This window comes from Coregonus lavaretus, assembly GCF_964263955.1.
Source record: "Coregonus lavaretus genome assembly, chromosome: 8".
Taxonomy (NCBI): Eukaryota; Metazoa; Chordata; class Actinopteri; order Salmoniformes; family Salmonidae; genus Coregonus; species Coregonus lavaretus.
In genome coordinates this window covers 59,418,012-59,445,104 of record NC_139995.1, presented here as the reverse complement: position 1 = coordinate 59,445,104, position 27,093 = coordinate 59,418,012, and the positions used below count along the sequence as shown (strand labels likewise).

The window sequence follows — 27,093 nt, the reverse complement described above, 5'->3', positions numbered from 1 at the left end:
TCGTTTTAATTAAAAACCAACAGAAATATCATTTGGTTGAACCAAGAATTTGTGGTAAATTTTTTTTTTAAAAGGCACAACTGTTTCTTGCATCTAGTTTCTGTACGAGAGAGGATAGGTTGAATTTTAATAGGACATACGTTTTACCACTGAAGTACATTTACGTATATTTCATAATTGTGTGAACGAGGATTCAGACGTTTGATTCTTGGCTGTCTTCTACGTCATTCAACTACAGTGCAAAAAGGTTTTTAAACCACAAAACTACTTTTAGTTCATCGTACAACGCAGGTCAGTTTTGGGTTGGGTCTGAAAGACAGGGGCACAGAAATACATGAGGATTCCCTTTTGCTGTTTGTTTATTCAGTAATAATAATAATAATAAACCTGGCCCTAACAACGTATATAGGAATGCATCCCAAATATCACCCTATTCCCTGTGTAGTGCACTATTTTTGACCAGGGTAGTGCACTATTTAGAGAATACGGTGCCATTTGGGATGCAAACAGTTCAGTTCTCTCCCAGGTGAGCTCTATAAGCTCATGAAACCAAGAAATTTGATCATATTACTCCAGTGCTAGCTTCCCTACACTGGCTTCCTGTTAAGGCAAGGGCTGATTTCAAGGTTTTACTGTTAACCTATAAAGCGTTACATGGGCTTGCTCCTACCTATCTTTCCGAGTTGGTCCTGCCGTACATACCAATACGTACGCTACGGTCACAAGACGCAGGCCTCCTAATTGTCCCTAGAATTTCTAAGCAAACAGCGGGAGGCAGGGCTTTCTCCTATAGATCTCCATTTTTATGGAACAGTCTGCCTACCCATGTGAGAGACGCAGACTCGGTCTCAACCTTTAAGTCTTTACTGAAGACTTATCTCTTCAGTAGGTCATATGATTGAGTGTAGTCTGGCCCAGGAGTGTGAAGGTGAACGGAAAGGCTGGAGTAACGAACAGCCCTTGCTGTCTCTGCCAGGCCGGTTCCCCTCTCCACTGGGGTTCTCTGCCTCTAACCCTGTTGCAGGGGCTGAGTCACTGGCCTGCTGGTGCTCTTTCATGCCGTCCCTGGGAGGGGTGCGTCACTTGAGTGGGTTGAGTTACTGACGTGATCTTCCTGTCTGGGTTGGCGCCCCCCCCCCCCCTTGGTTTGTGCTGTGGTGGAGACCTCTGTGGGCTATACTCGGCCTTGTCTCAGGATTGTAAGTTGGTGGTTGGGGATATCCCTCTAGTGGTGCGGGGGCTGTGCTTTGGCGGAGTGGGTGGGGTTATATCCTTCCTGTTTGGCCCTGTCCGGGGGTTTCTTCGGATGGGGCCACAGTGTCTCCGGACCGCTCCTGTCTCAGCCTCCAGTATTTATGCTGCAGTAGTTTATGTGTCGGGGGGCTGGGGTTAGTTGGTTATACCTGGAGTACTTCTCCTGTCTTATCCAGTGTCCTGTGTGAATTTAAGTATGCTCTCTCTAATTCTCTCGTTCTCTCTTTCTCTCTGAGAACCTGAGCCCTAGGACCATACGTCAGGACTACCGGGCATGATGACACCCTGCTGCCCCCAGTCCGCCTGGCCTTGCTGCTATTCCAGTTTCAACTGTTCTGCCTGCGGCTACGAAACCCCTACCTGTCCCAGACCTGCTGTTTTCAACTCTAAATGATCGGCTATGAAAAGCCAACTGAGAGACCTGAGCCCTAGGACCATACGTCGGGACTACCGGCCGTGGTGACTCCTTGCTATCCCCAGTCCGCCTGGCCTTGCTGCTATTCCAGTTTAAACTATTCTGCCTGCGGTTATGGAACCCCTACCTGTCCCAGACCTGCTGTTTTAAACTCTAATGATCGGCTATGAAAAGCCAACTGAGATTTATTCCTGATTATTATTTGACCATGCTTGTCACTTATGAACATTTTTGAACATCTTGGCATGGTTCTGTTATAATCTCCACCCGGCACAGCCAGAAGAGGACTGGCCACCCCTCATAGCCTGGTTCCTCTCTAGGTTTCTTCCTAGGTTTTGCCTTTCTAGGGAGTTTTTCCTAGCCACCGTGCTTCTACACCTGCATTACTAGCTGTTTGGGGTTTTAGGCTGGGTTTCTGTACAGCACTTCGAGATATTAGCTGATGTAAGAAGGGCTATATAAAATAAAATTGATTGATTGATTGATGATTGGATGTATGGCTTCAGACAGACAGACAGACAGAGGGTGGAGGGAGACTGAGAGGGAGGGAGAACTGCTTCAGTAGCCAGTCTTCGGAGGTTGGGAGTCCACGAAGGCAGGGTTGTAGGCGGGCTGGGTGGGAGGCGCACCGGGCTGGGTGGGAGGCGCACTAGCCTGGGCTGGGAAGGATGGCTGCTGGGCTGGAGGCTGGATGGGGTAGGACGGCTGTCCTGGACTGAAACCAGCCTGACTATAAGGCACTGGAATAGCAGGAGGATACGCTGGACCTGGTAGAGAGAGAGAGGACATTAAACACACCACACTGAGAACACACCACACCAGACACACTGAGACCACACCACACTGAGAACACACCACACCAGACACACTAAGAATACACCAGACACACTGAGACCACACCATACCAGACAGAGGTGGTGTTTTTGGGGCTTTGACAGGAACCACCAGGCTCTACCTCTCCTCAACTACCACCAGGCTCTACCTCTCCTCAACTACCACCAGGCTCTACCTCTCCTCAACTACCACCAGGCTCTACCTCTCCTCAACTACCACCAGGCTCTACCTCTCCTCAACTACCACCAGGCTCTACCTCTCCTCAACTACCACCAGGCTCTACCTCTCCTCAACTACCACCAGTAATACTTCCATCTCCTCTGTTCTCAACTACCACCAGTAATACTTCCATCTCCTCTGTTCTCAACTACCACCAGTAATACATCCATCTCCTCTGTTCTCAACTACCACCAGTAATACTTCCATCTCCTCTGTTCTCAACTACCACCAGTAATACTTCCATCTCCTCTGTTCTCAACTACCACCAGTAATCCATCCATCTCCTCTGTTCTCAACTACCACCAGTAATACTTCCATCTCCTCTGTTCTCAACTACCATCAGTAATACTTCCATCTCCTCTGTTCAACTACCACCAGTAATACTTCCATCTCCTCTGTTCTCAACTACCACCAGCAATACTTCCATCTCCTCTGTTCTCAACTACCACCAGTAATACTTCCATCTCCTCTGTTCAACTATAAGTCAGACTACCATCAGTAATACTTCCATCTCCTCTGTTCTCAACTACCACCAGCAATACTTCCATCTCCTTCCTCTGTTCTCAACTACCACCAGTAATACTTTCATCTCCTCTGTTCTCAACTACCACCAGCAATACTTCCATCTCCTCTGTTCTCAACTACCACCAGTAATACTTCCATATCCTCTGTTCTCAACTACCACCAGTAATACTTCCATCTCCTCTGTTCTCAACTACCACCAGCAATACTTCCATCTCCTCTGTTCTCAACTACCACCAGTAATACTTCCATCTCCTCTGTTCTCAACTACCACCAGCAATACTTCCATCTCCTCTGTTCTCAACTACCACCAGTAATACTTCCATATCCTCTGTTCTCAACTACCACCAGTAATACTTCCATCTCCTCTGTTCTCAACTACCACCAGTAATACTTCCATCTCCTCTGTTCTCAACTACCACCAGTAATCCATCCATCTCCTCTGTTCTCAACTACCACCAGTAATACTTCCATCTCCTCTGTTCTCAACTACCATCAGTAATACTTCCATCTCCTCTGTTCTCAACTACCACCAGTAATACTTCCATATCCTCTGTTCTCAACTACCACCAGCAATACTTCCATCTCCTCTGTTCTCAACTACCACCAGTAATCCATCCATCTCCTCTGTTCAACTATAAGTCAGACTACCACCAGTAATACCACCTGAGGTAAATCTAATACTATCCTAACATTCTGTATTAAGTCACATGTTTCAACCAAGTGAAACCCTGGTAACCAGAGACAGTAGTAACTACAGGTTCTAGCTACATTATGTTCGCTCTGAATAGTCTACCAGTTAGTCTACTAGACCTTAACCTTTACATCCCAAACGACACCCTATTCCCTATATAGAGCACTACTTTTGACCAGGGCCCACAGCTGTATATGGAATAGGGCCACGATCAAAAGGAGTGCTCCATATAGACCAGGACTCTCCAACCCCGTCCCTGGCGCGCTACCCTCCCCGTCCCTGGAGCTCTACCCTCCCCGTTCCTGGCGCGCTACCCTCCCCGTCCCTGGAGCGCTACCCTCCCCGTCCCTGGAGCGCTACCCTCCCCGTCCCTGGAGCGCTACCCTCCCCGTCCCTGGAGCGCTACCCTCCCCGTTCCTGGAGCGCTACCCTCCCCGTCCCTGGAGCGCTACCCTCCCCGTCCCTGGAGCGCTACCCTCCCCGTCCCTGGAGCGCTACCCTCCCCGTTCCTGGAGCGCTACCCTCCCCGTCCCTGGAGCGCTACCCTCCCCGTCCCTGGAGCGCTACCCTCCCCGTCCCTGGAGCGCTACCCTCCCCGTCCCTGGAGCGCTACCCTCCCCGTCCCTGGAGCGCTACCCTCCCCGTCCCTGGCGCGCTACCCTCCCCGTCCCTGGCGCGCTACCCTCCCCGTTCCTGGCGCGCTACCCTCCCCGTTCCTGGAGCGCTACCCTCCCCGTTCCTGGAGCGCTACCCTCCCCGTCCCTGGAGCGCTACCCTCCCCGTTCCTGGCGCGCTACCCTCCCTGTTCCTGGAGCGCTACCCTCCCCGTTCCTGGAGCGCTACCCTCCCCGTTCCTGGAGCGCTACCCTCCCCGTTCCTGGAGCGCTACCCTCCCCGTTCCTGGAGCGCTACCCTCCCCGTTCCTGGAGCGCTACCCTCCCCGTTCCTGGAGCGCTACCCTCCCTGTTCCTGGAGCGCTACCCTCCTGTAGGTTTTAACTCCAACCCTGTTCCTGGCGCGCTACCCTCCTGTAGGTTTTAACTCCAACCCTGTTCCTGGAAAGCTACCCTCCTGTAGGTTTTAACTCCAACCCTGTTCCTGGAAAGCTACCCTCCTGTAGGTTTTAACTCCAACCCTGTTCCTGGAAAGCTACCCTCCTGTAGGTTTTAACTCCAACCCTAATCTAGCGCACCCGATTCTGGTTGATAAGCTGAATCAGGTTAGTTACAACGGGTTTGGAGTGAAAACCTTCAGGAGGGTGGATCTCCAGGAACAGAGCTCTGATAAAGGGTGCCATTACGTCATAACCTGTAGGTCTATGACACTTACCAGTCTCTTGGTAGGGAGGGGGTGGTCCTGGCTGGAAGGGCTGTCCCTGGTAGCCTGGTGCTGTGGGTATGGGCTGGCCACCTCCGTAGCCAGGCTGAGGCTGAGCCCCATACCCAGGCTGGACGGGTATCGGCTGGTAGGCTGGGTACTGGGCACCCTGGTAGGGCTGCTGGGGCTGCTGGGGGTACTGGGGGTACTGGGGCTGCTGGGGCTGCTGGGGGTACTGGGTGTTCACCACTGTGGTGTGGGTGGTCGTCGCCATCACCGCTGTGGGGAAGATGCATAAAATAAATCATAGTTAAACATGTACATTTTTGCGAATCAGATGTTAGTTCACACAGCTCTTTGAAGCATTGTACAACAGTGGAGGCTCCTCAGAGGACGAATGGGAGGACCATCCTCAGTGAATTTCATAAAAATGGTAAAACATTGAAAACGTTATCCTTTTTAGATAAAAAATATATTCACGTCACCAAATAATTGATTAAAACGCAATAAAGGTCAACAGTAGCCGCAACAGCACTCTGTAGGGTAGCACCATGGTGAAGCCGGAGGACAGCTAGCTTCCATCCTCCTCTGGGTACATTGACTTCAATACAAAACCTAGGATGCTCTTGGTTCTCAACCCCTTCCATAGACTTACACAGTAATTATGACAACTTCCGGAGGACGTCCTCCAACCTATCAGAGCTCTTGCAGCATGAGCTGACATGTTGTCCACCCAATCAAAGGATCAGAGAATGAATCTAGTACTGAAAGCATACGCTACAGCTAGCTAGCACTGCAGTGCATAACATGTGGTGAATAGTTGACTCAAAGAGAGAGAAAGACAATAGTTGAACAGTTTTCAACAAATTAATTTCTTCAACAATGAAGGAGAAGAGAGTCATTATTTTCCAGTTTCACTTCCTTAGCTAGCAAATGTAGCCTAGCTAGTTTAGCCTACTGAAGCCCCCAGCTCAAACAGAGGGATGCTATGTTAGCTAGCTGGCTATGACTATCCAACACAACACTGGAACTCTTCCAAGTCAAGGTAAGCTTTTGGTTTTATTAATTTATTGCCACCGGGACCTGCCGGTGTAACTGCTTACTTGACTGTACACTAACGTTACTGCATGTAACCTGCCTAAATGACTACCGCCCCGTAGCACTCACGTCGGTAGCCATGAAGTGCTTTGAAAGGCTGGTCATGGCTCACATCAACACCATCATCCCGGAAACCCTAGACCCACTCCAATTCGCATACCGCCCCAACAGATCCACATGACGCAATCCCTATTGCACTCCACATTGCCCTTTCCCACCTGGACAAAAGGAACACCTAGGTGAGAATGCTGTTCATTGAATACAGCTCAGCGTTCAACACCATAGTGCCCACAAATCTCATCACTAAACTAAGGACCCTGGGACTAAACACCTCCCTCTGCAACTGGATCCTGGACTTCCTGACGGGCCGCCCCCAGGTGGTGAGGGTAGGCAATAACACATCTGCCACGCTGACCCTCAACACGGGGGTCCCCCAGGGGTGCGTGCTAAGTCCCCTCCTGTACTCCCTGTTCACCCATGACTGCGTGACCAAGCACGACTCCAACACCATCATTAAGTTCGTTGACGACACAACAGTGGTAGGCCTGATCACCGATAACGATGAGACAGCCTATAGGGAGGAGGTCAGAGACCTGGCAGTGTGGTGCCAGGACAACAACCTCTCCCTCAACGTGATCAAGACAAAGGAGCTGATCATGGACTACAGGAAAAGGAGGGCCGAACACGCCCCCATTCACATCGACGGGGCTGTAGTGGAGCAGGTTGAGAGCTTCTTGGTGTCCACATCATCAACAAACTAACATGGTCCAAACACACCAAGACAGTCGTGAAGAGGGCACGACAACACCTTTCCCCCTCAGGAGACTGAAAAGATTTGGCATGGGTCCCCAGATCCTCAAGGTTCTACAGCTGCACCATCGAGAGCATCCTGACTGGTTGCATCACTGCCTGGTTTGGCAACTGTAAGGCATCCAACCGTAAGGTGCTACAGAGGGTAGTGCGTACGGCCCATTACATCACTGAGGCCAAGCTTCCTGCCATCCAGGACCTCTATACCAGGCGGTGTCAGAGGAAGACCCAAAAAATTGTCAAAGACTCCAGTCACCCAAGTCATAGACTGTTCTCTCTACTACCGCATGGCAAGCGGTACCGGAGCGCCAAGTCTAGATCCAAAAGGCTCCTTAACAGCTTCTACCCCCAAGCCATAACACTGCTGAACAACTAATGAAATGGCCACCCGGACTATTTGCATTGACTCGGTACCGGTACCCCCTGTATATTGGCCGCCATTCCTTCCAGTTCTCTGCTGCCAATGACTGGAACGAACTGCAAAAATCTCTGAAGCTGGAGACTCTTATCTCCCTCACTAACTTTAAGCATCAGTTGTCAGAGCACCTTACCGATCACTGCACCTGTACACAGCCCATCTGTAATTAGCCCACCCAACTACCTCATCCCCATATTGTTATTTATTTTGCTCATTTGCACCCCAGTATCTCTATTTGCACATCATCTTCTGCACATCTATCACTCCAGTGGTAATACTAAATTGTAATTATTTTGCACTATGGCCTATTTATTGCCTTACCTCCATAACTTACTACATTTGCACACACTGTATATAGATTTTCTATTGTGTTATTGACTGTATGTTTTGTTTATTCCATATGTAACTCTGTGTTGTTGTTTTTATCGCACTGCTTTGCTTTATCTTGGACAGGTCGCAGTTGTAAATGAGAACTTGTTCTCAACTGGCTTACCTGGTTAAATAAAAATAAATATAGCCTCGTTGTTATTTTATTTGTTACTTTAGTTTATGTAACATCGATAGGTTTAGGCTACTACATGATACTAGAATTTGCACTATACCCATCATGAGGTTGTTGGACTAGATGCAGGAAAGAGTGTGCAAGGAGGTATTGAACGTGTCACTGTCATCTCAAATGTGTCTCTCGACCTGTGTGCACCTACGTTGTATACGTTCATTCATAGGCTAGGTTGTAGCAACCTCATGATGGGTAAATTCCAGTATCATGTAGTAGCCCAAACCTATCACTGTTACGTTGAACTGGGTGAATATGAATGAGAGTCATCCAGTATGCTGTAATAGAAATAAGGCCATGCTCATGAAAAACAAAAAATCGGCCTCCCTCATCATAAACGGCACCGACTGCCACTGCTTTGATACAATGGTTATTATATCAATGTGGGCGTATTAAAGCATTTCCAAAAGACATTTCTCGCAGAATTCATTTTACCGACACAAAAAGATCCCACTTTGTCTAGCGTGTTTTGTTTTGTCGACATTTGGAAAGTTTAACGAAAAATTATTTTTTATTTGTGATTTGAGTTATACATTTTTTTTCCCTCCTTTCTTAAATTGGAAATATTGCAAAGAAATGACTATGTTTTGTAAGAACCTTGACACAAATCCAGCTGTATTTTAACTAGTAGAATTAATGATATATATGGAGAAGAAAAAAAGCTATTAGCGAGTTTCACAACTAAACTAATAATTGGAAACAAACTAAAATGCAAACATTTATTTGACTGGTACTGGTGCCAGCTTCCCCATCAGAAGCATTCATCACAACAGTTGAATTCATATCAACCGCCACTGTTGTACAACTATTTGTTGAAATGGGTGGGGTGAATGAGAACCTAGGGAACCCCGTTGTTCAACAGCCCTAGTGTCTGTTTTAAGAATAACGTTTCTAATACCCCGGCGTAAACGACAGTATTTAGGTGGACGCTGAGAGCTGTGACATCATACTGGAGGGACAGGCCAGGAGTTAGCAGTGTGTTTGTGTGTAAACAGAGGTTACGTGTGGGCAGAAACAAAGCCTGATGGTCAGAAAAGGGAAGTGTGAAGCCCCAGTCCAGCTCAGCACGGAGGGTATCTGCCATAAAACGTATATATGGGGTTAAGCGCAGCAGTGTTCTAGAATATTGGACTGTTGGCTTTTATACTTTTTTTTTTTTGAATTCTCAGCGCATCTCAAGCGATTTCTCCGTCCAAACATTCGAATGAGGAGGATGCGTCGTAATTGTGGGGAGGTGCGCCTTCGGGCTGTGCCTCCAACCCGGATGGTGGGCTCAGAGCCGCACAGCGGGATGCTGGACTATCACGTCTCAGTGTCTGTGGACTCTGATTAAGGCTTAATGCCACTGGTTTACACACATTTACAGGGTGTGTTCATTAATAAATAAAATGTCAAACAACCTGGTAACGTTCCACTCAACGCTGCCAGTTTCCAGATGTACCTAAGCGAATCTTACACTACAGGTCTACGAATGTTGAATCATACCGTTGAATAAAATCAGCAATGCTCAAAAAGTTTGAATTATTGTTTTATGTTCATTCCTGTTTGGAATTCAAAAACGAGTTGTCTTTTCCAGAACTCGAAAGAGGAGGAGATGCCATGTTCAACTAAGGTTAGGTTACGAACACTAGATTCCTTCTCCATTTGTGAGGAGGAATTGGTTACATAAATGGGTGTTGTCTGAAATCAACCCTCATGTCCCAGCCCAGGGTGCATTCCAAATGGCAACCTATTCCCTATATAGTGCACTGCAGGTCAAAAGTAGCGAACTATATATAGGGGACAGGGTGACATTTGGGACGCGCATAATCATTGTTTGTGGATTCCTCCTACCGCCTGGCGGGGTTCCAAGTGGGGGTGGTCTGACCACTTCCTGTATGACAGGGGGCTCTGAAGGCTCCGCCCCATGTGGAAAGTATGAGTCAGACTCACTGGCTGGAAGAAACCCCACTGTATCATTCTAACAGCCACAGACATGTTCAAATAGACACGAAACGGGATAACACTTTTTCAAAACGTGGTCATATAAAAGAAACGCCACTGTCTCAATCCACGAAACAAGAGAACTTCTCTCATTCCAACAGACACGGCGCAGGTCAGCCAGATGATACCTGCCTGGATCCTGTTCAGTAGGCGCTAAAAAAGGAGACTACTTTTCAAAACAAGTGTGAAACACGGAAGGGACGTCCATTAAAGAAACGCTCATTTTCAGTTTCCAAACTTTTTAAACAGTTCTGCCCTACTGAACACGAGTCACGACCCTGTTCTTTGGGAAGTAGGCCTTTCCCCACATTCACTCTGAACTAAAGACATGCTAGGGGAAGTGGCATACACCCACGTCTTGTCTATATTTAAAGCCTTTTGGTGTTTAAGTAAAATAACTTGTCATGTGGGAGCCAGAGGCTGTGGACCAAATAGCACCCTATTTCCTATGTAGTGCACTACCTACAGGGCTATGGTCAAAAGTAGTGCACTGCATAGGGAATAGGGTACAATTTAGGATGCAGACATATTGCCCTCCTTCACATTAACCAGTTGTGACTAGACTACCGGCATGTAGGTGTCTGCTCTATATGAATGGGAACCATTTAGAACAAACAGAAACCTAAGGTGTGTTCAACAAGGGGAAATAGTTTGAACGTTAGCTAGCGCATTCCATTTGTTTTGTGTTCGTCAAGAACATTGGCCAACAGTCTGAGAAGGTAGTGTGTGGTGAGAACATTGGCCAACAGTCTGAGAAGGTAGTGTGTGGCGAGAACATTAGCCAACAGTCTGAGAAGGTAGTGTGTGGTGAGAACATTAGCCAACAGTCTGAGAAGGTAGTGTGTGGTGAGAACATTAGCCAACAGTCTGAGAAGGTAGTGTGTGGTGAGAACATTAGCCAACAGTCTGAGAAGGTAGTGTGTGGTGAGAACATTAGCCAACAGTCTGAGAAGGTAGTGTGTGGTGAGAACATTGGCCAACAGTCTGAGAAGGTAGTGTGTGGTGAGAACATTGGCCAACAGTCTGAGAAGGTAGTGTGTGGCGAGAACATTAGCCAACAGTCTGAGAAGGTAGTGTGTGGTGAGAACATTAGCCAACAGTCTGAGAAGGTAGTGTGTGGTGAGAACATTAGCCAACAGTCTGAGAAGGTAGTGTGTGGTGAGAACATTAGCCAACAGTCTGAGAAGGTAGTGTGTGGTGAGAACATTAGCCAACAGTCTGAGAAGGTAGTGTGTGGTGAGAACATTGGCCAACAGTCTGAGAAGGTAGTGTGTGGTGAGAACATTAGCCAACAGTCTGAGAAGGTAGTGTGTGGTGAGAACATTAGCCAACAGTCTGAGAAGGTAGTGTGTGGCGAGAACATTAGCCAACAGTCTGAGAAGGTAGTGTGTGGCGAGAACATTGGCCAACAGTCTGAGAAGGTAGTGTGTGGCGAGAACATTAGCCAACAGTCTGAGAAGGTAGTGTGTGACGAGAACATTGGCCAACAGTCTGAGAAGGTAGTGTGTGGCGAGAACATTGGCCAACAGTCTGAGAAGGTAGTGTGTGGCGAGAACATTGGCCAACAGTCTGAGAAGGTAGTGTGTGGCGAGAACATTGGCCAACAGTCTGAGAAGGTAGTGTGTGGTGAGAACATTAGCCAACAGTCTGAGAAGGTAGTGTGTGGTGAGAACATTAGCCAACAGTCTGAGAAGGTAGTGTGTGGCGAGAACATTAGCCAACAGTCTGAGAAGGTAGTGTGTGGTGAGAACATTAGCCAACAGTCTGAGAAGGTAGTGTGTGGTGAGAACATTAGCCAACAGTCTGAGAAGGTAGTGTGTGGTGAGAACATTAGCCAACAGTCTGAGAAGGTAGTGTGTGGTGAGAACATTAGCCAACAGTCTGAGAAGGTAGTGTGTGGTGAGAACATTAGCCAACAGTCTGAGAAGGTAGTGTGTGGTGAGAACATTAGCCAACAGTCTGAGAAGGTAGTGTGTGGTGAGAACATTGGCCAACAGTCTGAGAAGGTAGTGTGTGGTGAGAACATTGGCCAACAGTCTGAGAAGGTAGTGTGTGGTGAGAACATTGGCCAACAGTCTGAGAAGGTAGTGTGTGGTGAGAACATTGGCCAACAGTCTGAGAAGGTAGTGTGTGGTGAGAACATTGGCCAACAGTCTGAGAAGGTAGTGTGTGGTGAGAACATTAGCCAACAGTCTGAGAAGGTAGTGTGTGGTGAGAACATTAGCCAACAGTCTGAGAAGGTAGTGTGTGGTGAGAACATTAGCCAACAGTCTGAGAAGGTAGTGTGTGGTGAGAACATTGGCCAACAGTCTGAGAAGGTAGTGTGTGGTGAGAACATTGGCCAACAGTCTGAGAAGGTAGTGTGTGGCGAGAACATTAGCCAACAGTCTGAGAAGGTAGTGTGTGGTGAGAACATTAGCCAACAGTCTGAGAAGGTAGTGTGTGGCGAGAACATTAGCCAACAGTCTGAGAAGGTAGTGTGTGGTGAGAACATTGGCCAACAGTCTGAGAAGGTAGTGTGTGGTGAGAACATTGGCCAACAGTCTGAGAAGGTAGTGTGTGGTGAGAACATTGGCCAACAGTCTGAGAAGGTAGTGTGTGGTGAGAACATTGGCCAACAGTCTGAGAAGGTAGTGTGTGGTGAGAACATTGGCCAACAGTCTGAGAAGGTAGTGTGTGGTGAGAACATTGGCCAACAGTCTGAGAAGGTAGTGTGTGGCGAGAACATTGGCCAACAGTCTGAGAAGGTAGTGTGTGGCGAGAACATTGGCCAACAGTCTGAGAAGGTAGTGTGTGGTGAGAACATTGGCCAACAGTCTGAGAAAGTAGTGTGTGGTGAGAACATTGGCCAACAGTCTGAGAAGGTAGTGTGTGGTGAGAACATTGGCCAACAGTCTGAGAAGGTAGTGTGTGGCGAGAACATTAGCCAACAGTCTGAGAAGGTAGTGTGTGGTGAGAAAATTAGCCAACCGTCTGAGAAGGTAGTGTGTGGTGAGAACATTAGCCAACAGTCTGAGAAGGTAGTGTGTGGCGAGAACATTAGCCAACAGTCTGAGAAGGTAGTGTGTGGTGAGAACATTAGCCAACAGTCTGAGAAGGTAGTGTGTGGTGAGAACATTAGCCAACAGTCTGAGAAGGTAGTGTGTGGCGAGAACATTAGCCAACAGTCTGAGAAGGTAGTGTGTGGCGAGAACATTAGCCAACAGTCTGAGAAGGTAGTGTGTGGCGAGAACATTAGCCAACAGTCTGAGAAGGTAGTGTGTGGTGAGAACATTGGCCAACAGTCTGAGAAGGTAGTGTGTGGTGAGAACATTAGCCAACAGTCTGAGAAGGTAGTGTGTGGTGAGAACATTAGCCAACAGTCTGAGAAGGTAGTGTGTGGCGAGAACATTAGCCAACAGTCTGAGAAGGTAGTGTGTGGCGAGAACATTAGCCAACAGTCTGAGAAGGTAGTGTGTGGCGAGAACATTAGCCAACAGTCTGAGAAGGTAGTGTGTGGTGAGAACATTGGCCAACAGTCTGAGAAGGTAGTGTGTGGTGAGAACATTAGCCAACCGTCTGAGAAGGTAGTGGCGAGCGTAAGTGTCTGTTTCAGGTCTAAACTGCCGCTACAAATAATAAGTTAAGAATAGCAAAGTAATTTGCAGTTTGAATATTGCCGCTAAAAATACACAGTAATCCACACAAAAAGTAGCTATTTGTGGCTTCACCATAATATAATGGAATGTTCATTCAAATCATTCAACTAAAATTGTTACTAAGTAACATGTTTGCCGCAAACGGAAGCCTTGTTGAACTCCCCTCTACTGTTACCTTTACCATCAACAAGAACTGACCACCACACTACACAGAGGTAATACAGACAGAACTGACCACCACACTACACAGAGGTAATACAGACAGAACTGACCACCAGACTACACAGAGGTAATACAGACAGAACTGACCACCACACTACACAGAGGTAATACAGACAGAACTGACCACCACACTACACAGAGGTAATACAGACAGAACTGACCACCACACTACACAGAGGTAATACAGACAGAACTGACCTCTAGACTACACAGAGGTAATACAGACAGAACTGACCTCCAGACTACACAGAGGTAATACAGACAGAACTGACCTCCACACTACACAGAGGTAATACAGACAGAACTGACCACCAGACTACACAGAGGTAATACAGTCCGAACTGACCACCAGACTACACAGAGGTAATACAGACAGAACTGACCACCAGACTACACAGAGGTAATACAGTCCGAACTGACCACCAGACTACACAGAGGTAATACAGACAGAACTGACCACCAGACTACACAGAGGTAATACAGTCCGAACTGACCACCAGACTACACAGAGGTAATACAGACAGAACTGACCACCAGACTACACAGAGGTAATACAGTCCGAACTGACCACCAGACTACACAGAGGTAATACAGACAGAACTGACCTCCAGACTACACAGAGGTAATACAGACAGAACTGACCACCAGACTACACAGAGGTAATACAGACAGAACTGACCTCCACACTACACAGAGGTAATACAGACAGAACTGACCTCCAGACTACACAGAGGTAATACAGACAGAACTGACCACCACACTACACAGAGGTAATACTGACCACCAGACTACACAGAGGTAATACAGACAGAACTGACCACCAGACTACACAGAGGTAATACAGACAGAACTGACCTCCACACTACACAGAGGTAATACAGACAGAACTGACCACCAGACTACACAGAGGTAATACAGACAGAACTGACCTCCAGACTACACAGAGGTAATACAGACAGAACTGACCTCCCAGACTACACAGAGGTAATACAGACAGAACTGACCACCAGACTACACAGAGGTAATACAGACAGAACTGACCACCAGACTACACAGAACTTATTTTGTACATAATGTTGATGCTACCGTCTCTTATGACTGAAAAGAGCTTCTGGACATCAGAACAGCGATTACTCACCTTGAACTGGACAAAGATTTTTTCTTTAATGAGTCGGACGCGAAGGATATAACGTTGCTCCCAGACAAGGCCCAAATCCCTGTCATTCGCATGAAGAAAATACAGGGGGTGGTGATCAGGGTGCCTGGTGAGAATTCGTTGGTGAGTGGGTAACCCGCCTTTACCATCTGTTTTATTAGCCAACGTGCAATCACTGGAGAATAAACTGGATGGGCTCCGTTCGAGACTATCCTACCAACGATCTTATGTTTAACTGAGTCGAGGCTGAACGACGACACGGATAATGTACAGTTGGCTGGGTTTTCCGTGCATCGGCAGGACAGAACCGCTACGTCCAGTAAGACGAGGGGTGGTGGTGTGTGTCTATTTGTCAATAACAACTGGTGCGCGATGTCAAATATTAAAGAAGTCTCGAGGTATTGCTCGCCTGAGGTAGAGTATCTCATGATAAGCTGTAGACCACACTATCTACCAAGAGAGTTTATCTATATATATCTATTTACCACCACAAACCGATGCTGGCACTAAGACCGCACTCAACGAGCTGGGTTCGTTTCCCACGGGGGGCCAGTATGAAAATGTATGCACTCACCAACTGTAAGTCGCTCTGGATAAGAGCGTCTGCTAAATGACTAAAATGTAAATGTATAAGGCCATAAGCGAACAAGAAAATGCTCATCCAGAAGCGGCGCTCCTAGTGGCCGGGGACTTTAATGCAGGCAAACTAAAATCAGTTTTACCTCATTTCTACCAGCATGTTAAATGTGCAACCAGAGGGGAAAAACTCTAGACCACATTTCCTCCACACACAGAGACGCATACAAAGCTCTCCCTCGCCCTCCATTTGGCAAATCTGACCATAATTGTATCCTGATTCCTGCTTACAAGCAAAAACTAAAAGCAGGAAGTACCAGTGACTCGCTCAATAAGGGAAGTGGTCAGATGACGCGGATGCTACGTTACAGGACTGTTTTGCTAGCACAGACTGGAATATGTTCCATGATTCATCCAATGGCATTGAGGAGTTATACCACCTCAGTCACCGGCTTCATCAATAAATGCACTGACGACGTCGTCGTCCCCACAGTGACCGTACGTACATATCCCAACCAGAAGCCATGGATTACAGGCAACATCCGCACTGAGCTAAAGGCTAGAGCTGCCGCTGTCAAGGAGCGGGACACTAATCCGGACGCTAAAGTGAAATCCCGCTATGCCCTCCGACGAACCATCAAACAGGCAAAGCGTCAATACAGGACTAAGATTGAATCCTACTACACCGGCTCTGACGCTCGTCGGATGTGGCAGGGCTTGCAAGCTATTACGGACTACAAAGGTAAAACCAGCAGCGAGCTGCCCAGTGACGCGAGCCTACCAGATGGACTAAATGCCTTTTATGCTCGCTTCGAGGCAAGCAACACTGAAGCATGCATGAGAGCACCAGCTGTTCCGGACGACTGTGTGATAACGCTCTCCGTAGCCGATGTGAGTAAAACCTTTAAACAGGTCAACATTCACAAGGCCGCGGGGCCAGACGGATTACCAGGACGTGTACTCAGAGCATGCGCAGACCAACTGGCAAGTGTCTTCACTGACATTTTCAACCTCTCCCTGACCGAGTCTGTAATACCTACATGTTTCAAGCAGACCACCATAGTCCCTGTGCCCAAGAACACCAAGGTAACCTGCCTAAATGACTACCGACCCGTAGCACTCACTTCTGTAGCCATGAAGTGCTTTGAAAGGCTGGTCATGGCTCACATCAACACCATCATTCCGGAAATCCTAGACCCACTCCAATTTGCATACCGCCCAAACAGATCCACAGATGACGCAATCTCAATCGCACTCCACATTGCCCTTTCCCACAAAAGGAACACCTATGTGAGAATGCTGTTCATTGACTACAGCTCAGCGTTCAACACCATAGTGCCCACAAAGCTCATCACTAAGCTAAGGACCCTGGGACTAAACACCTCCCTCTGCAACTGGATCCTGGACTTCCTGACGGGCCACCTCCAGGTGGTAAGGGTAGGCAATAACACATCTGCCACGCTGGTCCTCAACACGGGCGCCCCTCAGGGGTGCGTGCTTAGTCCCCTCCTGTACTCCCTGTTCACCCACGACTGTGTGATGACAACGATGAGCAAGCCTATAGGGAGGAGGTCAGAGACCTGGCAGTGTGGTGCCAGGACAACAACCTCTCCCACAACGTGAGCAAGACAAAGGAGATGATCGTGGACTACAGGAAAAGGAGGGCCAAACACGCCCCCATTCATATCGACGGGGCTGTAGTGGAGTGGGTCGAGGGTTTCAAGTTCCTTGATGTCCACATCACCAACAAACTATCATGGTCCAAACACACCAAGACAGTCGATGAGGGCACAACAACACATCTTCCCCCTTAGGAGACTGAAAATATTTGGCATGGGTCCCCAGATTCTCAAAAAGTTATACAGCTGCACCATTGAGAGCATCCTTTCTGGTTGCATCACCGCCTGGTATAGCAACTGCTCGGCATCCGAACGTAAGGCGCTACAGAGGGTAGTGCGTACCGCCCAGTACATCACTGGGGCCAAGCTTCCTGCCATCCAGGACCTCTATACCAGGCGGTGTCAGAGGAAGGCCCCAAAAATTGGCAGACTCCAGTCACCCAAGTCATAGACTGTTCTCTCTGCTACCGCATGGCAAGCGGTACCGGAGTGCCAAGTCTAGGTCCAAAAGTCTCCTTAACAGCTTCTACCCCCAAGCCATAAAACTGCTGATCACTTAATCAAATGGCCACCCCCCCCCCCCCCTCCATTTGTTTTTACACTGCTGCTACCCACTGTTTATTATTTACATTTTTAGTCATTTAGCAGACGCTCTTATCCAGAGCGACTTACAGGAGCAATTAGGGTTAAGTGCCTTGCTCAAGGGCACATCGACAGATTTTTCACCTAGTCGGCTCGGGGATTAGAACCAGCGACCTTTCGGTTACTGGCACAACGCTCTTACCCACTAAGCTACCTGCCGCCCTGCCGCCCTATCTATGTATAGTCACTTTACCCCTACCTACATGTACAAATTACCTCGACTAACCTGTACCCCCGCACATTGACTCGGTACCGGTACCCCCTGTATATAGCCTCGTTATTGTTATTTTGTGTAATTTCTTGTAAAACTTGTTTTACTTTAGTTTATTTTGTAAATATTTTCTTAACTATATTTTTCTTAAAACTGCATTGTTGGTTAAGGGCTTGTAAGTAAGCATTTCCCCCTCCCACACTACCCCCCCCCCACACCACCCCCCCACCTCCACCACACTACCCCCCCCACACCACCCCCCCACCCGCCCCACACCTCCACACCACACCATCCCCCCCACACCACCTCCCCACACCATCCTCCCCACACCATCCTCCCCACACCATCCTCCCCACACCATCCTCCCCACACCACCCCCTCCTCCTCAGTAGTCATTGAGAATATAAACAACAAATACTGCATATAGTTATTGTTTTAAATCTAAATCAACCAGCATATTTGTATTGTATTTTAGCGTAAACATGTTGTGATGAAAGGAGACTTACGTCTGGGCCTCCGGCACATTTTGTACAAGCAGCAGCAGGGACACACGCAGCAACAGATGAAAATAATCATGATGATGACAGCTGCTGCTACGAACGATGAGATGGTTAACGTGCTTACATAGCCACTGAAACAGAGAGAAACATCAGTCAGTCAGCATTGCAGCAGTCAGACAGAGAAACAGTCAGTCAGCATTGCAGCGGTCAGAGAGAGAGAAACAGTCAGTCAGCATTGCAGCGGTCAGAGAGAGAGAAACAGTCAGTCAGCATTGCAGCGGTCAGAGAGAGAAACAGTCAGTCAGCATTGCAGCGGTCAGACAGAGAAACAGTCAGTCAGTCAGCATTGCAGCGGTCAGACAGAGAAACAGTCAGTCAGTCAGCATTGCAGCGGTCAGAGAGAGAGAGAAACAGTCAGTCAGCATTGCAGCGGTCAGAGAGAGAGAAACAGTCAGTCAGCATTGCAGCAGTCAGAGAGAGAGAAACAGTCAGTCAGCATTGCAGCGGTCAGAGAGAGAGAAACAGTCAGTCAGCATTGCAGCGGTCAGAGAGAGAGAAACAGTCAGTCAGCATTGCAGCAGTCAGAGAGAGAGAAACAGTCAGTCAGCATTGCAGCGGTCAGACAGAGAAACAGTCAGTCAGCATTGCAGCAGTCAGAGAGAGAGAAACAGTCAGTCAGCATTGCAGCGGTCAGACAGAGAAACAGTCAGTCAAACATACATCAGTCTAATACTGAACTAACAAAGCCAGATCGTAAAATACTTCTGAATTGTTTTGTACTGTTGCATTAAGCATTGTGTCCTATAGCATGTTAGCCCTGTGCAGCCAAAGACAGAGGCCAGAGGGCTATACTACGAAGCAGGATCAAGGAGTTAGCCATCTAACTTCTCTAAATATTCGGAAATAACATTTTATTTTTTAGTAAGATAAACTTGAAATGGGCATGGTCTAATTGACTCAACAACCAAAGACACATACAGTGCTATGAAAAAGTATTTGCCCCCTTTCTAATTTTCTCTACTTTTGCATATTTGTGATACTGAATGTTATCAGATCTTCAACCAAAACCTAATATTAGATAAAGGGAACATAAGTGAACAAATAACACAACAATTACATATTTATTTCATAAACAAAGTTATGCAACACCCAATTCCCCTGTGTGAAAAAGTAATTTCCCCCTGATGCACACTCAATAACTGGTTGTGCCACCTTTAGCTGCAATGACTCCAACCAAATGCTTCCTGTGGTTGTTGATCAGTCTCTCACGTCGCTGTGGAGGAATTTTGGCCCACTCTTCCATGCAGAACTGGTTTAACTCAGTGACGTGTGGGTTTTCAAGCTTGAACTGCTTGTTTCAAGTCCTGCCACAACATCTCAATTGGGATTAGGTCTGGACTTTGACTAGGCCATTCCAAAACTTCCAATTTGTTGCTTTTTAGCAATTTTCATGTAGACTTGATTGTGTGTTTTGGATCATTGTCTTGCTGCATGACCCAGCTGCGCTTCAGCTTCAGCTCACAGACGGATGGTCTGACATTCTCCTGTAGAATTCTCTGATACAGAGCAGAATTCATGGTTCCTTCTATTAAGGCAAGTCGTCCAGGTCCTGAGGCAGCAAAGCATCCCCAAACCATCACTCCACCACCACCATGCTTGATCTTTGGTGTGATGTTCTTACTGTGGAATGCAGTGTTTGGTTTTCGCCAGGCATTACTGGAACCATGTCGTCCAAAAAGTTGACTCAAGTTTGCCAAAAAGCACCTGGATGATCATCAAGACTCTTGGAAGAACGTTCTATGGACAGATGATTCAAAAGTATAACTTTTTGGACGACATGGTTCCAGTAAAGCCTGGCGAAAACCAAACTCTGCATTCCACAGTAAGAACATCATACCAAAGGTCAAGCATGGTGGTGGTGGTGTGATGGTTTGGGGATGCTTTGCTGCCTCAGGACCTGGACGACTTGCCTTAATAGAAGGAACCATGAATTCTGCTCTGTATCAGAGAATTCTACAGGAGAATGTCAGACCATCCGTCTGTGAGCTGAAGCTGAAGCGCAGCTGGGTCATGCAGCAAGACAATGATCCAAAACACACAATCAAGTCTACATGAAAATTGTTAAAAAGCAACAAATTTGAATTTATGGAATGGCCTAGTCAAAAAACCCACACGTCACTGAGTTAAAGCAGTTCTGCATGGAAGAGTGGGCCAAAATTCCTCCACAGCGACGTGAGAGACTGATCAACAACCACAGGAAGCATTTGGTTGGAGTCATTGCAGCTAAAGGTGGCACAACCAGTTATTGAGTGTGAGGGGGCAATTACTTTTTCACACAGGGGAATTGGGTGTTGCATAACTTTGTTTATGAAATAAATATGTAATTGTTGTGTTATTTGTTCACTTATGTTCCCTTTATCTAAAATTAGGTTTTGGTTGAAGATCTGATAACATTCAGTATCACAAATATGCAAAAGTAGAGAAAATTAGAAAGGGGGCAAATACTTTTTCATAGCACTGTATGTTTAGCTTTCTAAATGAATCAGACAAATCAACAGTTATTTCTGGTTGTTTATCAAAGTTAGCTAGCTAATTAATTGATCCTGTTTTGGATACGCCTCCGGTAGAAGTTGGTGTCGATGCTGAAACTCATCTGTGGGGTTGATATAATAATGATATATAATATACCATTTAGCAGACGCTTTTATCCAAAGCGACTTACAGTCATGCGTGCATACATTTTTTGTGTATGGGTGGTCCCGGGGATCGAACCCACTACCTTGGCGTTACAAGCGCCGTGCTCTACCAGCTGAGCTACAGAGGACCATGAGGGTGGTCTACTCTGCATTCGCTCCTGTTCTACTGGGGTGGTGACAGAGCCTGTTCTACTGGGGTGGTGACAGAGCCTGTTCTACTGGGGTGGTGACAGAGCCTGTTCTACTGGGGTGGTGACAGACCCTGTTCTACTGGGGTGGTGACAGAGCCTGTTCTACTGGGGTGGTGACAGAGCCTGTTCTACTGGGGTGGTGACAGAGCCTGTTCTACTGGGGTGGTGACAGAGCCGGTTCTACTGGGGTGGTGACAGAGCCGGTTCTACTGGGGTGGTGACAGAGCCGGTTCTACTGGGGTGGTGACAGAGCCTGTTCTACTGGGGTGGTGACAGAGCCGGTTCTACTGGGGTGGTGACAGAGCCTGTTCTACTGGGGTGGTGACAGAGCCTGTTCTACTGGGGTGGTGACAGAGCCTGTTCTACTGGGGTGGTGACAGAGCCTGTTCTACTGGGGTGGTGACAGAGCCGGTTCTACTGGAGTGGTGACAGAGCCTGTTCTACTGGGGTGGTGACAGAGCCTGTTCTACTGGGGTGGTGACAGATCCTGTTCTACTGGGGTGGTGACAGAGCCTGTTCTACTGGGGTGGTGACAGAGCCTGTTCCTGTATTACAAGGACGGATGCTTGTGCAAAGTTTCATTGCACTGATCTGAAGTGAGCTTGGTGTGAAAGAGGAAGTGAGAGAGGCTGTTGTTGACATCTTCGTAACAAAAAAATTGTATAGTGGTTATCCCACTGGCTATAAGGTGAATGCACCTATTTGTAAGTCACTCTGGATAAGAGCGTCTGCTAAATGACGTAAATGTAAATGTGTATCATAACCGAGCTAACGTGTTGTCGGCTCGGCTGAAGGATCAGCCTTAGTGCAATAAAGATATGTTCTTCAGGTCTCAGGCAAGGTTAGCAATCATCACACAAGCACAGTTCACTGAACCACATGGTCAGTGGTTTTATCTTTTAAGTCGGTCACAAATGGCACCCTATTCCCTATATATAGTGCACTACTTTTGACCAGAGCCCCATGGGGCATTGGGTACCATTTGATTTAGGACGTAGCCATGGTTGTTGTCCTCATACCTGACTGTCTTGCAGCTGTCCTGCTCTGACTCAGTCAACTGGAGAGACAGGCTGCTGCAGCAGTATCTCATGTCACACGTTCCACAGCACCACTGGAAACCACTGCAGTCCTGCTTGGATTTGTATTGGCCATAGGCATCTTTGTAGGCCTCACATTCACCACCAGCTGGGTGGAAAGGAGAAACACCATCATAGGTTTGAGTTGGACACAGCTTGGGAGAAAATACATGACTTGAAAGACAACAGCAATAACATTGGCAGGTATACAACAAACACAGCAGAGTTAAATGAGGGAGTTTGATTAAGCTGACCCGCGGTGTACCGGGCTATGGCCCATGACGGTGAGGGAGGAGCAGTAATCTGTGCCCGCTCAGTCATATTGTCAACCAGGTAGCATGGAGCAAGAAACATACAGCGCCTTGCAAAAGTATTCATCCCCCTTGGCGTTTTTCCTATTTTGTTGCATTACAACCTGTAATTTAAATGTATTTTTATTTGGATTTCATGTAATGGACATACACAAATAGTCAAAATTGGTGAAGTGAAATGAAAAAATTCAAAATAAATATAATAACGGAAAAGTGGTGCGTGCATATGTATTCACCCCCTTTGCTATGAAGCCCCTAAATAAGATCTGGTGCAACCAATTACCTTCAGAAGTCACATAATTAGTTAAATAAAGTCCACCTGTGTGCAATCTAAGTGTCACATGATCTCAGTATATATACACCTGTTCTGAAAGGCCCCAGAGTCTGCAACACCACTAAGCAAGGGGCACCACCAAGCAAGCGGCACCATGAAGACCAAGGAGCTCTCCAAACAGGTCAGGGACAAAGTTGTGGAGAAGTACAGATCAGGGTTGGGTTATAAAATGAGCTTCAAAGCTCCACAGCGGAGATTGGAGTATCTGTCCACAGGACCACTTTAAGCCGTACACTCCACAGAGCTGGGCTTTACGGAAGAATGGCCAGAAAAAAGCCATTGCTTAAAGAAAGAAATAAGCAAACACTTTTGGCGTTCACCAAAAGGCATGTGGGAGACTCCCCAAACATATGGAAGAAGGTACTCTGGTCAGATGAGACTAAAATTGAGCTTTTTAGCCATCAAGGAAAACGCTATGTCTGGTGCAAACACAACACCTCTCATCACCCCGAGAACACCATCCTCACAGTGAAGCATGGTGGTGGCAGCATCATGCTGTGGGGATGTTTTTCACCGGCAGGGACTGGGAAACTGGTCAGAATTGAAGGAATGATGGATGGCACTAAATACAGGGAAATACTTGAGGGAAAGCTGTTTGTCTTCCAGAGATTTGAGACTGGGACGGAGGTTCACCTTCCAGCAGGGCAATGACCCTAAGCATACTGCTAAAGCAACACTCTAGTGGTTTAAGGGGAAACATTTAAATGTCTTGGAATGGCCTAGTCAAAGCCCAGACCTCAATCCAATTGAGAATCTGTGGTATGACTTAAAGATTGCTGTACACCAGCCGAAACCCATCCAACTTGAAGGAGCTGGAGCAGTTTTGCCTTGAAGAATGGGCAAAAATCCCAGTGGCTAGATGTGCCAAGCTTATAGAGACATACCCCAAGAGACTTGCAGCTGTAATTGCTGCAAAACGTGCCTCTACAAAGTATTGACTTTGAGGGGGTGAATAGTTATGCACGCTCAACTTCTGTTTTTTTGTCTTATTTCTTGTTTGTTTCACAAGAAAAAATATTTTGCATATTCAAAGTGGTAGGCATGTTGTGTAAATCAAATGATCCAAACCCCACAAAAAATGCATTTTATTTCCAGGTTGTAAGGAAACAAAATAGGAAAAATACCAAGGGGGGTGAATACTTTCGCATGCCACTGTACATCTCTTTTCATAAAATATATGTTTCAAACTAGTTTTCATTGGGAAGGCAGATAAGTGTTTTTATCCAAAGCAATCCCTTTAGCATGTGAAAACACAGAATCCTACTCATTACTCCGTGTGCTTAACCTATGTAAAAAATTAATAATAAATGGAGCCGACTTCGCCGTCTGCCAGAGCGGGGCACCTGGCTCGCGCAGATAATCGAACCCCCTCATTGTTTTTTTAACCCTTATTTTACCAGGTCAGTTGACTGAGAACACATTCTCATTTACAGCAACGACCTGGGGAATAGTTACAGGGGAGAGGAGGGGGGATGAATGAGCCAATTGGAAGTTGGGGATGATTAGGTGGCCATGATGGTATGAGGGCCAGGTTGGGAGTTTAGCCAGGACACCGGGGTTTTCACCCCTACTCTTACGATAAGTGCCATGGGATCTTTTAGTGACCACAGAGAGTCAGGACACCCATTTAACGTCCACTCCGAAAGACGTCACCCTACACAGGGCAATGTCCCCAATCACTGCCCTGGGGTACTGGGATCTTTTTTTAGACCAGAGGAAATAGTGCCTCCTACTGGCCCTCCAACACCACTTCCAGGAGCATCTGGTCTCCAATCCAGGGACCGACCTGGACCAACCCTGCTTTGCTTCAGAGGCAAGCCAGCAGTGGGATGCAGGGTGGTGTGCTGCTGGAGTGGGTGATGATGGTAGCCCAACCACACAGGGCTGCTTGTGGATTTGACAGCTCTAATGCCGTGTTCAAAACAACAGAGAACTCGGAAATCTCTGACTTCTGACTTCAGTGCATTCAAGACAACTGGGAACTCTGTAAAAAAAAGGTAGCTCCGACTGGCAAAAATCGTTTTCAATGGTCATCCAACTCGGAATTCGCAGTCAGAAACTCGGGCGTCTTTCTAGAGCTCTGACTTTCCGACCTGAAGATCACTGACATGATTTTACCTCTTCCCCCCCCCCCCCCTCCCCCCTCCCCCCCCCCCAGAGTTTTGAAAGCACCATAATGCCGTGATCAAAACAACTGGGAACTAGGACATTTCCGACTTCTGAGCGTTCAAGACAACTGGGAACTTCGGGGGGAAAAAATACCGCTATGCAGATGTCGACTAAAGCGGATCTGATTTGAATTGGGCACATAAAGGTCAGAGACTATCTGGAGCCTAAAATGAGGTGTATGTTCATGCAGCTACCAGAAGATAACGTGAAGTCATGAGGTGGTAGGCCTGCCAGACAGACATCCTTGATTGCTTCCTCAAGATCTGGTTGATCGAATTACAGTGGCAGGTATGTGACTGACCTCTCACAATCAGGCACAGAGCAAATTATATAAATGGATCTCTCTCTGGCTAAATGCCCTCACAATACCGTATATTTCAAAATTCAACATTACAACCCAAGATGGGGTGAAACACTAGTCATGTCCCACCCCCATGTAATTTACGAGAACGTTACCTGTGACATCATGGAAGCAGATTTGTTTTTTAACTTTAGCTAGTTACAACTAAGTTAACAGCAAACAGTTAAACTCCACGAGTCACACGACACATATCGCATGTTTAACGTCAATCCACTCAGAAATACACAAGTTCATTTCGTCACCCCGTAACTTCGGAGGCAGTGGATATTGCGAAATAAGAATGATATAGCAAACTAATTAGATCATACTGCATAACGACATTTTTATGACTCTTTCATATGACTGCCTTTTAACTCTTATTAAATTTAGTTACCAACAGACACTAACTGGCGTTAGCAGCATGTTTGCCAGACTCGCCCCACCTGGAAGATGGAAGATGTCCTTTCACATTGCTAGCTAACTAACTAAATGTTAGACATGTAACGTTAGCTAGCTTTGGGGGAAAAAAACATCAACAAACTCTTAGCTACAATATCACAGACTGATACGAACAATGTTTGTTAATCACCGATTTCCAATTGACAAACTCACCGGTCACGAAGGGGATCAGAGTCCCACACAAAAGGAGAACAACAACGGACAGACTTTCCGCCATGGCTCGGTGTATTCAGATGCTAACAGCGCGACCCCCCAGTCCACAGCCCCCCCAATGCTATAGTTTCTTCTTCTATGGTATTATGGCGGTCCGCAAACAACGTTAGGAGGTGCATGCCGCCACCTACTGGATGGGGGGGGGGAACTGATAAACTTCGACGCAAAATAATATGGATTAGGGAAATGTGAAAAAAATACACTTTTAATAAAAAATAATTCAACAAAACCCAAAAACTACGACTGTACTCTTTCAGTCGGATTTAAATGTCTATTTAGATCCCTACACAGGCTCTGGAATCCGGGAGGGGGGAACCTTTTCATTCAGTATTCCCTGTAACATTTAGGCTGTAAAGTCCTGGAGATCCAGAAAACGTTTTGCCGCCTTCACAATGATGTCTACATTCTTTTACTTTTTTATTAGTTTGACTTGTGTAATTCATCACTTGCCTTATAAACACAACAAAGTCCACCTTCTTCACTGTCAGTGTGTCGGGATCCTTCTTCTGAGCGGAATTCACTGCAGGCTGTGGGACATCCACTACCATTCAGTGGTGTGTTTTCATGGATGCCAAGGGAAGCCAGGTTTCCCCCAAAAATGTAAGTTATATTTCGTCTCT

The 27,093-nt window shown here is 47.0% G+C and overlaps 1 protein-coding gene across 1 annotated transcript; it reads right to left on the bottom strand.

Annotated features, from left to right (window-relative positions):
* Window positions 1-69: 69 nt before the first annotated feature.
* shisa10.1 (shisa family member 10, tandem duplicate 1) lies at window positions 70-26,553 on the bottom strand. Its single transcript, XM_084167586.1, has 5 exons — window positions 26,414-26,553; window positions 22,591-22,756; window positions 18,691-18,815; window positions 5,268-5,534; window positions 70-2,436 (listed from the first exon to the last, which is right to left on the bottom strand). The coding sequence occupies exons 1-5, from the start codon at window positions 26,475-26,477 to the stop codon at window positions 2,228-2,230; spliced, it is 831 nt and encodes a 276-aa protein (XP_084023712.1). The 5' UTR covers window positions 26,478-26,553; the 3' UTR covers window positions 70-2,227.
* Window positions 26,554-27,093: the final 540 nt, after the last annotated feature.